Here is a 14,368-nt window from a genome sequence, read left to right on the forward strand (position 1 = left end):
AACTTAACATGGCTTAAAAAAAAAAAAAAAAAAAAAAGTCTTTTTTTGCCTTTCTTAAATGACAACGTACTAGGCCATCAGGTAAAGTGACTGATTACTCCCATAACTGATCACTCCCAGTTCCTAGCTCCTAAGAGGGTCTCTGAACTGAACTCTACAGAACAGAAAACGAATCTAGAAAAAAGAATACTCAACCCAGTTAGACTACTGCCTGGGTGAACACAGGAAAGCCACCCTGAAATTCCGGGGTGGTGGGATGGGAGAACTGCAAAGGAAAGGGCCCTCTGCCCCCTCCACTGCCAGGGAAAGTCAGAGGCTGTAGGTTAGAGAGGATGGTGCTTCATCGATCACCAGGAACACATGCCAGATACCAGAGAAAGAGGGGAAATAGTACGGTCATCTGGTCTCTGAGGTGAGCTGGCAACGAACATAAGGGCCAGACACACCTGACCTGGATCCAAGATGCATTCAGAAGCCACTCCAAGGCCAAGGAAATGGTCTCTGCAGGCAGCGTGGTGATCTAAACCCCAAAGTCAACTTGAGACTTAGTTCTTGAGATGCATGGCATCAGAAACCAGGAACTCACTTGCTCTACATGAGTGAGCCATTCCATTTCCAGTCCATCCTATAAGTTTAAAATGCCCTGTCCTAAAAGTAAGAACCATCCAGGACAAGTTATCAAGTAAATCACATGGTGTGCATGTGCGTGTGTGTATGTGTTAGTTGCTCAGTTATATCTGACTCTTTGTGACCCCATGGACTGTAGCCCGCCAGGCTCCTCTGTCCATGGGATTCTCCAGGCAAGAATAACTAGAGTGGGTTGCTGTTTCCTTCTCCAGGAGTTCTTCCCAAACCAGGGATCGAACCTGGATCTCCTGCATTACAGGCAGATTCTTTACCATCTGAACTATCAGGAAAGCCCAGATCACATGGTCTCTCTGCTCAAGTAGAGTCTGAAAACCAAAAACAAACTTCTACCTCAAAAGGTATGTGTCTGCACTTCAAATGCTGAAGGTCCCGGAATGTACTTCACAAGCTTGCAACCCTAAAGGGCCCTCGTTACCTCTTTCTTTGCTTTAAATATATCCTTCTTGCAGGCTGCAGCTGTCCTCCACTCGAAATAATGCACACAGTCTGTGGCAGTCACAAACTCGGGAGTTCCCTATTTTTAAAAAGAGTAAAAATAAGTTAGCATACTGCATATTGTAAAACGTTCCTTTTCTAAAGTTAGAAACTGTGAAGGCTAATGAAAAATTTTAAACTAGCAGCGATGGGGTGGGGGTGGGGGGTGACACAACTGTACACAACTGTTTTAGTTAACAAGGTCATCCGAGTGAGAAGTTCCCAAACTCAGAACTTCTGAGACAAAAGCTTCATAAAATCATGATGGAATTTGGCTCTAACTGATCCAAAACTGTTCTACTGCCCCAGCTATGCAAGTACAGTAAGCTCATGGGAAGTAATCCTTGCAGACCTTCCACTCTCAAACTCCAAATGTTCTCTGAACCAAACGCCAACAAAACCAAAGCCAGAAAATGTGACCTCATGCTTCCTGGAAGCCGACGGAGGAGGCCCATCTGGACCTGACCAAGCTCATACACCGGCCTTCCTTAAACGCCCCCACACTGGAGGGGGGCCCCTCCTAACAGACGGGGACCAGTAATGACCACGGTGTGGCTGGTTGAAAAGACCCAGCGGGAGCTTACCCCTACAGTCCCATGAGCAAGTCTAAGGAGTTCTGCAAATTCTGGTTCTTGTAGCGTGAACACAGAATTCCTCAAGAAAAGTTAGTTAAAATTCAAATGACAGCTTACTCTGTAACTCAGACCTCCAGATTTCATACCACTGCAAAAATAGATTATTTCCCAAAGTTTCAACATGGACAAGAGTGCAATGGACAGTCTGGTCCAAAATTAACAATATCGAGTTATATTTTTCAAGTTCTTCACATAAGACAGGATGGGCTTAAAAATGCAACAGTCACAGCACCAAATTCTAAAAATGATATTTTAAAGCAATCTGGTAGCCACGTGAGCTCCACTCTATCTGATTTTTCTAAACACTTGGATTCTTACTCTGATTATAGAACACTCGTAGAACATGTATACAAGTTGTTTTTCCTAAAAGCTAGCAATCATTTGCTGTGAGTCCCTTTCTAAACAGTAAAGATTAAAACCAAAATATCACATACAATATGCAGAGAGTGAGGACAAACATCATACTTTAAACAATTATGTTCCATGTCAACACTAGTAATACCCCGAAAGTTGGGCACCCCATTACCCACTGGCCAAGGTTTCTTCTTGATAGATGTCAGTTTGTCCAATTTAATGTAAATGAGAAAGAAAAAAAAAAACACTTTAAGAACCAAATACACTGCCCTGAAAACTATCAAAAGAAAATGCAGAAAGAAAAAAAAAATTATGCCTGCAACATAAACATTAAACAGAGTTGCGAGTTTAAACACACTAATCTTTACGATGTCTGGTGTACACAGGATGTGGGTCAAGTTTCACTTAAACATTGTAACTATAGGCTTAGGATTTGTTTACTTATTGGTTTTTAATGATGATGGTCATTTGATTGGGGTTTCTGTTTATCTGTTCGCTTGAGTTTTTAATTTTACTCACTTAACTTGTCTTAGAATACCAGGACAGCAAGAACGCCCCAGGGACAAATGTTTTTAAAAGAAAGACTATGAAGTGACTCTGCATGGACTCACCAAGGTTTTCCCACATAAAAAGGTGATGCTACTCTGGATTTTGTGATTTGTGTTCTGCTGCTTACAGTTCACTGTTGTGTTGAATTCCAGAAGAGACCTGCTTGCGCTTTTCAAAACAGAGTCACCTATTCGGAGAGAAAAGAGCATGAACAAGCTAGAAGACATTCATAACCAAATGCTATTTTCAAGCACGAGCAAAAACGGCACTTCTAAACACAGCACTGTAATTCATCTGAAAAGCTTACAAGCTTACAAAGTGCCCCTTGCCCAGGGTCTCTGTCTCAGGAATGCCATCCCCGCCCCACCTCCCGCTGTTCAAGTGCTAAACAAAATGGCACTAAGTCCTATCTCTCTCTCATCTATCAACATGGGCAAGTTCCAGTGCTTCTACCTTCATCTCAAATCCGTCCACGTCTCTCCATCTCTACAACGACTGCAACCACTGTCACCCGTGTTCTGGCTACAGCCTCTTAACGGGGCCCCTTGCCTCCAACTTCTGTCTTGTCCCTCACCATCCTCCCTTTCCCACCCATTCTGCACCAGTCTGATCTTCAAAAACATAAATCAGAATATATAGTTTGGCTGAAGAAATCCTTCTATAACTTCATACATACACGCTGTAAAAACAAAAATTTTTAGAACAGTCCACAAATAGGGTGATCACTTCTCAGTTTGCCTGGGATATTATAATAAAAACAAATCTATACAGTATCAGTGATGATAGTTGGCACAAGAACAGACAGACTGGAACAGAGATCAAGACACCAGAGCAGAGAGCACAGACACCAGGACTCTTGCGTCAAACTTTGATATGCGATGGATCACGTCAGTGAGCAAAGAGACTGTTCAGTAGATAAAGCCGGAAAAAAAATAGCAATCTTTCAGTAGATAAAGCCGGAAAAAAAACAGCCATCTGTACTGGCAAAAAGATAAAAACCGAATCCCCACTTACCACTGTATACAAAAATCAACTCTGCACGGATTAAAAGATATAAACATGAGAAACCAAATTCTCTTAATAAAATATGTATGTAGTTATCTTTTGAATCCTTAATGCAGCAAAATATTGAAGACTCAAAAGCATTAACTACCAAAAAAAAACTTAAAACTTGACTTTTTATTAAGTTTAAAAGTTTACATTCGTCAAAAAATACCTTAAGCAAAACAGAAACAAATTATAAACTAGGCGATACATTGAGCTGGCAAAGAGCTAGCATCAAGAATATATATACTCATACATAAAAACAAAATCATTTTTTAAAATTTTAGGAAATAAAAGGAAACAAATGACCTCTGAGAGAAAATGCTGAGAGGAAAAAGGGGAAAACCCACACCAAGTTACATGAAATGGACAAGACATGATAGAAGATAGAAGAAAAACATCTTCATAGTACAAAGAGATGTTCAACATCACTGGTGATGAAGACCACAGAAGCATACCAACCCCAGCCATTACACGGACAAAAATTAAACACCCAATGTTGAAGCAGAGACAGCCCAGAGCTCTCCTGTGTCGCTGGTGTTAAGTATTCACTGGTTTAACCAGTACCTAAGTTGGTGTGGCACTGAGTCTCACCACTAAACGTTCACATACCCTATGCCTTAGCTAGTCAACTCTCAGGTAAATACACAAATGAGAGCCACAAACATATATATATATATATATATATATATATATATATATATATACAAGAAACATGTGAAAGAATATCTCGTGTTCTTCACACTAGTGAAAATCTGGAAACAACTCAAAGGCCCATCAAAAGAAGAGCGGATAAAGTAACCTTGCTAGATCTACACAATATACTACAACATAGGAGTCAGGGGAATAAATCAGGGAAAGACAACAATAGTTGTTGTGTTTTTTGTTTTTTTTTAGCAGTATGCTAACTGTTACCACTTAAGCTCCCCCAACACCACACACTGCCTGATACATACTTTCTATTAAGTTAAAAACACAACATACAGCCAGACAGACTCTGACTAGAGCAAGAGAGGAAAGAAAGGAAATATTGGTGTACAGGGTGTGGGCGAATGATTACCTCCAGTGAAGAGACAGGAGCATGGAGAGATAGTGGTTATTGTCAAGGTCCTAGATTTTGTGACAGAAGGGTTTCATTGCATTATCCAAAACAACTAATTTAAAAAACAAAACCAAAAAAAAAGGTTAGTTCACAGACTAATGATGAGTGAGTGTCATGACCTCAGGATTACAACTGGTCTAATTCGATACATACACCGGAGATCTTTAAGCAAGGGGAGAAGAGAAAAAAAAAAAAAAAGAAAGAAAGAAAAACGGGGAAAAAAAAAAAAAAAAGAGGGGAAAGGGTAAAAATTTTAAGACGCTGATGGAGAGGAGATAATAATGGTTTTCAGATCCCATAGCACCAGACTTAACAGTACAGTGGTTCTCTGCCTTGCCTGTCTGAAACGCGGCAAAGGTTTGCCAGAATCGTCCTTCCGCGCCTAAAACTCCAGGAGGTCTCTCTGAAAAATCTTTTGCTTTTTTTCCCCGGACCAACAGCCGCAGAGGCCCGCGGAGGCGGCTCCGGGACCGTGGACAGCGCCCCGCGGCTCCACCCACTGTGGGTGTGGCCGGGGCCGGGTGACGGGGCGGGGCCTGGAGGCGGGGCGGGGCCTCCCGCGCCCCCGCAGCTCCGCGCTCCAGGAGACTCGGAGCGCGTTGGGGGGGGGGGGGGGGGGGGGGGCGGGCTCGGCCGGCAGGAGGCGGCACGCGCAGCTGCCAGAAGGGGGCGCTTCCAGGCCGCGGCGGGGGGCGGGGGGAGACCCCCCACCTTAAAGACCCTCCCCCCGCGCCTCTGTCCCCCCCGACGCGGCGGCCCCATCCGGCCCCGTGCCCAGAGCTCCCGGGGGCGCCTTATAACTGCTGGGCTCGCCCTGCGCGCAGACCAGACGGGCCCTGGCCTCAAGCCGAGACGGACCGGCCAAGCTCCGCGGCCGCGGTGCGGGGGACAGCGGCATCCCTTAGCGTCAGGCCCCGTCGGCACCGCGCCCGCCTGCCCGTCCAGCCTACCTGCCGCCCGCTCCTCCGCCTGCTGGCCAGGACCGACTGCCCACCCCGGCACTCGGCGAGAGGCCTCGGTACACCGCGGCAGCGCCCCCGCGGCAGACCCCCGCGGCATCCCGGCCAGCCTTGCCGTCCTCCCCGGACGAGGGCCGGGCGAGGACTGCGGGGCGGCGGCCAGCACGCCAGGCCCACGGCCAGCTCCCGAGGACGGCGCCAAATGGGCTGGGCCGCGCTCGCCGGGCCCGTCAGATCGCGCCGGGTCCTCCAGACCGCGCGCCGGGCCCGCCAGACCACGCTCTCCAGGCCGGGCGCGCCAGACCAGACCGCACTGGCGGGGCCCCAGCAGACCAGACCGCGCCGGGTCCTCCAGGCCGCGCTCTCCAGGCCGGGTCCTCCAGACCGGGCTGCGCGCGCCGGGCCCGCCAGACCGCGGTCTCCCGGCCGGGCCCGCCAGACCAGGCCGCGTCCGCCCAGGCCCGCCAGGCCGCGCCGGGTCCTCCAGACCGCGCTCTCCAGGCCGGGGCCGTCAGACCGCGCTGGGTCCTCCAGACCGCGCGCTCGGCCCGCCGGACCGCGCCAGGCCCGCCAGACCGCGCGCGCCAGGTCCTCCAGACCACGCTCTCCAGGCCGGGTCCACCAGACCAGGCCGCGCGCGCTGGGCCCGCCAGACCAGCTCGCGCTCGCCAGGCCCGCCAGATCGCGCCGGGTCCTCCGGACCGCGCCAAGCCGTGCGCGCCAGGTCCTCCAGACCACGGTCTCCAGGCCGGGTCCTCCAAACGAGGCCACGCGCGCCAGGCCCACCAGACGGCGCTCTCCAGGCCAGGTCCGCCAGACCAGGCCGAGCTCTCCAGGCCAGGCCGCGCCGGGTCCTTCAGACCCTGCGCCCCGGGCCCGCCAGGCCGCGCTCGCCAGGGCCCGCCAGGCCGCGCCGGGTCCTCCAGACCGCGCTCTCCAGGCCAGGTCCGCCAGACCAGGCCGAGCTCGCCCGGGCCCACCAGACCAGACCGCACTGGCGAGACCCCACCAGACTAGACCACGCCGGGTCCTCCAGGCCGCGATCTCCAGGCCGGGTCCTCCAGACCAGGCCGCGCATCCCCGGCCTGCCAGACCTGTCCGACCGCAGCCTCCAGGCCGAGCCCCCCAGACCGAGCCGCGCTCGCCTGGGCCCGCCAGACCAAACCGCACTTGCCGAGCCCGCCAGGCAGTGGCGGGTCCACCCGACCGCGGTCTCCAGGCTGGGGCCGCCAGACCGCGCCGGGTCCGCCAGACCACGCGCTGGGCCCTCCAGACAGCGCTCTCCAGGCCGGGCCCTGCAGGCCGCGCTCGCCCGGGCCCGCCAGACCAGGCCGCGCTCACCCGGACCCGCCAGACCCGGCCACGCGCTACCAGCCAGGCCCCGCGAGGTTCTCCCGATCCTGCGCTCCAGGGCACCCGCCAGGCCACGCTCGCCCGAGCCCGTCAGACCCAGCCACGCTCTGCAGCCCGGGCCGCGCCGGGTCCTCCCAACCCTGCGCGCCAGGGCACCCGTCCGGCCGCGTTCGCCCGCACCCGCCAGCCCCGGCCACGCGCCGCCGGCCAGGCCGCGCCGGGTCCTGCAGACCCTGCGCGCCCGACCGCGCTCACCAGAGTCCGCCCGACCAGGCCGCGCGCCGGGCCTGCCAGGCCTCACCTGCCACCCTCGGCGCCTGCGGCCGAGCCCGGCCGAGCTCGCAACCCGACCTCGCTGAGGCTGCCCGGCCTGGCGATCGCGCCTCCGCCGGCGGCCGCGGGGCCCAGCACGCGGCCGCCGGGCCTCCTCAGCACCTCGCTGAGGGCCTGCCAGCCGGGCCGCTAGCCCTCTCCGACGTGCTCCAGCCAGGCCGCCCCCTCGTGGAACACGCTTGCCTCTGTTGAATCGTGTCTTTCGACGTGTGCTGTTTCACGTGTTCCTTCACCAAAAAAGAGATCCCCCCTGCCCAGCTCTCGCCTCCGCCTCACGTTTCCGCTCCTCTTTCTATGAACACTCCAAAAGAGATTTCTACTCTGGCTCCTGCCCCCTCAAACTCCCTCCCTCTCGCCTTGACCCCCGCACTCGCCGCCGCCCCCGCCCCCACCCCGGAGCCACGTGATTCGCCGCTTTCAGCTTGAAGTCTTTGCTCAAATGTCACTTTCTCAGCGACACCCACCCCACTGAATATTCCTGAACACACATCCCGAGACCCCCCCCCCCCCCCCCCCCCGCCGGCGCTCCCGCCTTTCCACTGTCTTCTACAGCATCTGTCACAGTCTTACTATCCCACTTAGCCACTGTCTTTCTTGCGGGCCTCCTACACCACTAGAATGTAAGCTCCGTGAGAAAAGGGGTTTTTGTCTGTTTTGGTGACTGATTCACTGAAATATTTGTTACAAATCAGTAAATGAGTATTAAGTGTTAGCTGTTTTTAAAAAAAATTATATATATATGTTATGATTTAACCAAGTAAATCAGAATATACTACAATGTACTGAACTATCCCATGGTTAGGCTGTTTCGGCATATTTGCCACAATTTTCAATGCTATGAGGAATTTTTTTGTACAAAAGACTGTTACAGGAATCTAAGTTTTTAAATGTAACAGATAATTCTAGACTATCAGAAGAGACTCTAAATGAGATAAAAATATGAGTTACACCTAGAAGGCAACCAGGTATCACCAGGTATCATCTTATATATCTAACAGAATTATATCATTTTTTAAAATGAAAGAGACAAGGCACAAGAAGAAATGGTATTTTCACATGTTAATGGAGACATGAAAGTTAATCTAGTAATCAACCTGGATTGCTGTTATAGATTTCTGTGAATGCCCACAGGAATCATTAAGTACAACCTTAAGTCAGGGGTCAGTCTGCTTAGAGTAAATGAAGTCACATGACCAGCAACTGCAACTGAATTTCACACTCTGTCCCACCCCCAGGTCACCTATAAGAAGCCAGTCAGAATTCCAGGCTTTGGTGGTGAGTAACCTCACTTAACAGTGGGTCTGTTACCTTGGTGAAAGGGACTATAATAGCCTTCATGAAGTGGACACATAATTTGCAACCCCCAGAAAGATTAATTAAATGAAAATCATGGTATTAATATTAAGGCTGTTAGGAAGAATGTGAACATATTCAGTACTTTTATATACTTGTGATATTTAATGTTACAACTAATTCAGAGGGTATAACTAAGCAACTGATTCAGAACTGTGACAATATTAGAACAGCTAAGAGAATTTCAGGTTTATCATATTTCTACATTTAAACTATTAAATTTGTAAGAATTATTGTTAATCCTTAAACTTTAATCGTCAGATCAGATTATCTGATGTACTTTAAACAGAAATCAAATGTATAAAATGCATAAATTATTGTAAAATGTGATGAAGATGATTCAACTAGGTTGTAAATGGAACCAAATAGCTGTTCACCGACCCCATAAAAATGACTGCTAAACTCTGCTAGATTTATATATGTAACAGTATCACTGGCCTAAGAAGAACTAATACAGGATTTTTTATCAAAAATAATGTAATATTGTTTAGACCAAAGTTGAGGTTTTAATATTTGTCTGTAAGTACAAAAACTGCCCTATGGGCACTATAAAACTCACATCAACAATTATCTTCCCACAAGGGTTAGAGACAATCATCTTCCTATAGTAATATATGAATGTGCCCGTTTCTAGGCTCCCTGCCAGCATTCCATGATTCAACCATTTAAACTTCTGCCAATGTGACTGAAGGAAAACTAGATTTCATTATTGCTTTGATTTGCATTTATGCCTGGCTTACAAATGAAGCTGAATTGACCATCTGGATTTCTTCTTTTGTGAATTGCCTGTTCTTAGAGACTTTGCTATTTTGCTCCTGCGTTGTTTTTCTTATCATTTATAAAGAGAAATTCCTACCTCCTTCAGATTATATTTCTATTTTAATAGGCTTTTTCCCCCCAATGTTCATTGTCTTTTTACTTTTAATTAATCCATAATCTCTGTAACACAATACAAAGGAGATGTCTAATATTGTTTCCTAGGAGATAAATAGCTTAATTATATCCAAATTTCAGGTTATACATTAAGTTCTCATATGTGTTTGGATCTGTTGCTAAACTAGCTCTTCTTTTCTCTGATCTATTGGAAGCTCCAGTTTTTGCGGCTATTTTCCAAAATTCACGTTTGTCTTCCCTTTCTAGCAAACTGATGTCAGTTTCCAGCTGTCCTCTAAGAGCCAGGAGTTCAGGTTACCCACCATACTTCCCGTATTAGCGCTACAACTGTCTGATGGGACGTTGTGATCACAGAGCAAGAAGCCAAGTAAGTCCCCAGGCTCTGCAGCTGGCCTGTCAGCATTCAAATCCACAACCACACAACCTTTGGCAGGCTGCTTATCCATGTCGAGCTTCAGCTTTCTCCCTTATAAAATGAGGGAAATGAGATCATCTGCTTCAGAAGTTGATGAACAAATTAAATGAGATACTTTTTACTTAGAAACAGAATACCTGGCATGTAAGTGCACACCAAGTTTAGTGATTAGCTATAAAACTAAATTTACAAGAACAAATTTAGTTATTTCAACTGTACAACACAAATGAGCAAAATGAGATCTGATTCAAGGTGACCTGTGCTAATGTTCATGTTGCTCTCTCGCTCACACACGTGTGCTTTCCTGAGTTGAAGGACAGGGCAATAACTGCTAGTGCTGAAAGCACACTTCATCTAGCATACCATTCTCTCCCCCAGAGGGTCTGAGGCCCCAGGAAGAGTATGTCATGTGTGTCTGGGAGTAAAATGAGATTAGAAACAGCTGTTTTATATCATTGTCAACCGGTAACAACTCATCTTTTTTAACTCTCCCTTTCAACCAACCTCTCCTAGTCCACCAGGCCTAGCTTTCTAAAAACACATTTTATCAGATCACCTCCCCCCCATTACCGTCACAAAGAATCTATAATGGATCCACTATCTGCCCCAGAAAATACCAACTCTCCTCCCTGGGCTTTCAAAGCCTATCTAACTTGGTCATTCTCAAATTTTGTGCCAACTTCACAAATCCTCCTCCTAGAGACTTGTGTGCATCTGGTACCCATCTATGTTACACTGGACTGCACTGCAGTGCCACAAACCAGAAGCACACTTTCACTAGCCAAAAATACTATAGCCCGTATTATAATAAAATCAAGAGGAAAACTACTTTTCCTCTTCCTGAAAACCTAAGTAACACCAGCCAGCAAGCCCTCTTGGGGCCTCTCTCCCTGAATTGTCCAAACTAAGAAACTGATGATCTCATTTGCACTTTTTTTTTTTTAATTTGGCTGCCCTGGGTCTTAATTGTAGCATGCAAACTTGCCTTTCTGCTAAGCCATGCAGGCTCTAGTTCCCTGGCCAGGGGATCGAACCCAGGCCCCCTGCATTGGGAGTGAGGACTCTTAACCACTGGACCACCAGGGAAGTCCCACAAATTTTTTCAGTTATCACAAAATAGTAAAATTTGGCCCAGGAGTTCAGAACGAGCTGGTGCTTTCTCAGATCTCTATCCTGGGCCCCAAATCCCTCTGACCACTGTTCTTGGTCTAGACTGTCTCCACACTGGGGGAGAGGGAAGCCAGGCAGACGCTGGAGCTCGACCAGCAGACCTCCCAGACCTCGCTCTTCTTTTTCTAAACATTACTTTCTAAAAAGCCCTTTGAAGTGTGCTTTAGGAATTTGCGTTCAAGATGACAGATGGAGCTACCAAAGGAACTCGCCCCTCCCAACTCCAAAACCGAGTCCCCGCCTCCTGGTGCCACACCGTCACCAGGCACACACCGTGTCCACTTCGCCCCGACCCGTCAGACCTCACCCCTGAAGACACCCGGGTCACAGGTCACCACGGACACCCACACCACCACCCCCGAGGGTGACACCTTCTGCTTTCACATCCGCCCCACGTCTCTTTTACACATCTGCCCCTTTCACGCTCCAAGTAATGTGGCAGGGCCATCAACCACGTGGACCCATTATCCTCCAAAGGAAAGGGATCTCGACCAAAAAAACAACCAGGGCTGCTGGGCAAATGAAATGAGCCCTAGGAAACAGGTCTGTGCTTTTTCCTCTGGGAGGAAGCCCTTAGGACCATTTAATTTTTAGGGTGAGCCCAAAGCCAGGGACTATCTATGACCCCACGTGAATACAGACTGCCTGAGACTCAAACCACCACAGCAGAAAGAAAGATACAGGGGGAAAGGAGTCGGGCGTCAGAGGAAATAGGGGTGGAAGAGGGAGAAAATGAAAGACAGGGTTTAAGAAAAAACAGGAGAAGGCAGAGCCATGTAGGAAACATCCTTCTGTACCAATAAACACAAAGGCGCATCAATCTTCATAACGACTGACTGCACGGCATCCGAGGAACGGGAGGAAGCTAACCCTGTCTCAGAAAGGACATTTACATTGCTACCACTATGAACTCCTATAAAACATAAAATATATATTATGGATCATAAGCTTATACAATTAAAGAGACAGCTTACATACACAGTCATTTTTGCAAAATCAGGATCTCCCACGTGTAGTAAGCTAACAGCAGTTTTACTTACCCACAGAATGAAACCTGTCTGTCTTCAAGTCTTGCATACAAACAGCACTTGATGGTCCACACTGGGCAATACCCACATTTCCACAGATGTTGATTTTATAAAGCATGTTATTTTTGGTATCCACCGCTTCCCATGTATAACTAGAAAGGAAGAAAAGCAATTTGTCACTGTCACTGATCTGCCAATAATTAAACTTCTCTCTAGTTTCATATTCAAGCCACATTTGCTTAAGACTACCATAACCTAGAAGATACACTTTCATTAGCCAAAAATACTAAAGTCAAACTATGTTAAGTTGAATAGAAGCCAGGGCAGAAACCACTAAATACCACCTCGCTCTGGTTCAATCCGCCCTGAAGCAGCCTCAAGACTCCATAAGCATTAAAATACTTAAAATTCTACCATTAATTTAAGAATACCAACTCAGATATTTAAGTAATTGCTCAGGAATTATGTTGAGTTTTAAGGCAGTGACCTTTCCAATCACCATGGAAAGATGCAAAACCAAATATTTGTTTTTAATTTTGTTTATCTTATTTAAAAACTAGTTATGGCATGTGAGATAGTTCTGGTTCTGGTTTTACCTTTAACAGTTCAGATCCGAAGTGACAAGATGAAGCTATGCCATCAGGCAACGGATCCAAAATCAGACAAAATTAACTTTTGGTTGATTCACTACATGAAGTATTTTATATGCATCGAAACTCACTGTCTGTTCAAACCTCTGGCAAAGTAGATATTGAGTAACTGTCCATGAACCAATCTGCATACTTGGGACAAAATACAGCTGACCCTTGAACAACATGGATTTGAACTGCACGGGTCCACTTACACGGGAATTTTTTTTCATTAAGTACTGTACTGCCATATACCAAATGACAAGCCGTGGTTGGCTGAACACACAGATGCAAACTGTGGATGCAGACGTGAACTGTAAAGCTGGATGTGAATTTTCAACAGGGGTGGGGAGGGCAGGCTAGGGTGTCGCACTCCTAACACCCACACTATTCAAGGGTCAACTATAATGCTTTGTCAGTTCTCTCGTAACAAGGATTCTCAATTCTCCACTCTTCCCAGGGAGAATGCTGTGTCAATTTTGTAAAAATTTCCTCGACAAGGGTAGATAGGAAACGAGAGTAAATAAAAAGTTCCTCACAAAATGCACAAGGTACATTAATGCAACAGTACTGTCGAAAGGACAGAAGATAAATCAGAATTCCTATCCTGGAATTGTGGAGGGATCGGGTGTGGGACCTTCAGGTTGCTAAGCCTGGAAACCACAAGTATGTGTCAGGAGCTTACTATGGGCAGCACCAGCTTGATGGGAAAATACAGCCCCCATAGGACCACTCCACTTTCGGGGCTCCCCTTCCACTGGGTGTCAGAGCGCTGACTCAGCACAAACCCCAGGCAACACACCTTTCCTTGCCCAGAGGCAGTCTCCCCAAGAGACCCGTCCAGCAATGAGGAACCCCAACAGGAAGGTTACAGGCAGACAAGGAGGCAGGTGTGCTCCTGCACCCAGATCTGGGGACTGATCAACTCCACCTGCCAGGAAACCAAGGACCTGGGCACACCTCAGCACTCAGGCAGGGCTGTGAGAGCTCCGCTGGGAGTTCTGACAGCCACTGAACTTCAAGAAACCTGAAAAACAGGCTGGAGTGCTTCGGCAAGCACCAGCCTTGGGGTGACGCTGGACTCAGATGCAGTTACCACTAAGCTCAGCCTTCCTATCAGTAAGTAACACCTTTTACCTCCCCAAGTCCAGAGTTCCATGGCCCGAGAAAATGACCCAAGTAGTATCAGGTGCCAGCAAGTCATCTATCCAGGCCTGTTTCTTTTGACCTTCATAACCTTTCTTCATTTGCTTCACAAATAAATCTGAAGTTCTTAGTGAGGAGTACAGAAATGATCAAGCAATGATCATTCCAAAAATGCCCTGCCCTCTTGGAGCGAATATTCCAGGGGAGGACAGAAAATAAACAGGTAAGCTAATACACAGGGGAATTCCACCTTCTAACACAAAATAGTAACAAAGTAGCAGA

General features: G+C 47.9%; 1 protein-coding gene across 2 annotated transcripts in view; it reads right to left on the bottom strand.

Moving 5' to 3' along the window:
- IGF2R (insulin like growth factor 2 receptor) overlaps positions 1–14,368 on the bottom strand; it is a 192,630-nt gene that overhangs the window by 70,223 nt on the left and 108,039 nt on the right. For both annotated transcript variants that reach the window (XM_070461487.1, XM_020876534.2), the window contains exons 2-4: positions 12,324–12,463; positions 2,723–2,847; positions 1,064–1,162 (exon numbers count right to left, since the gene is read on the bottom strand). In XM_070461487.1, coding sequence (XP_070317588.1) covers positions 1,064–1,162; positions 2,723–2,847; positions 12,324–12,429 — 330 coding nt within the window. In that variant the 5' untranslated portion in view covers positions 12,430–12,463. The remainder of the gene's footprint in view (positions 1–1,063; positions 1,163–2,722; positions 2,848–12,323; positions 12,464–14,368) is intronic.

The sequence above is a fragment of the Odocoileus virginianus genome, chromosome 34 (genome assembly GCF_023699985.2).
Source record: "Odocoileus virginianus isolate 20LAN1187 ecotype Illinois chromosome 34, Ovbor_1.2, whole genome shotgun sequence".
Lineage (NCBI taxonomy): Eukaryota > Metazoa > Chordata > Mammalia > Artiodactyla > Cervidae > Odocoileus > Odocoileus virginianus.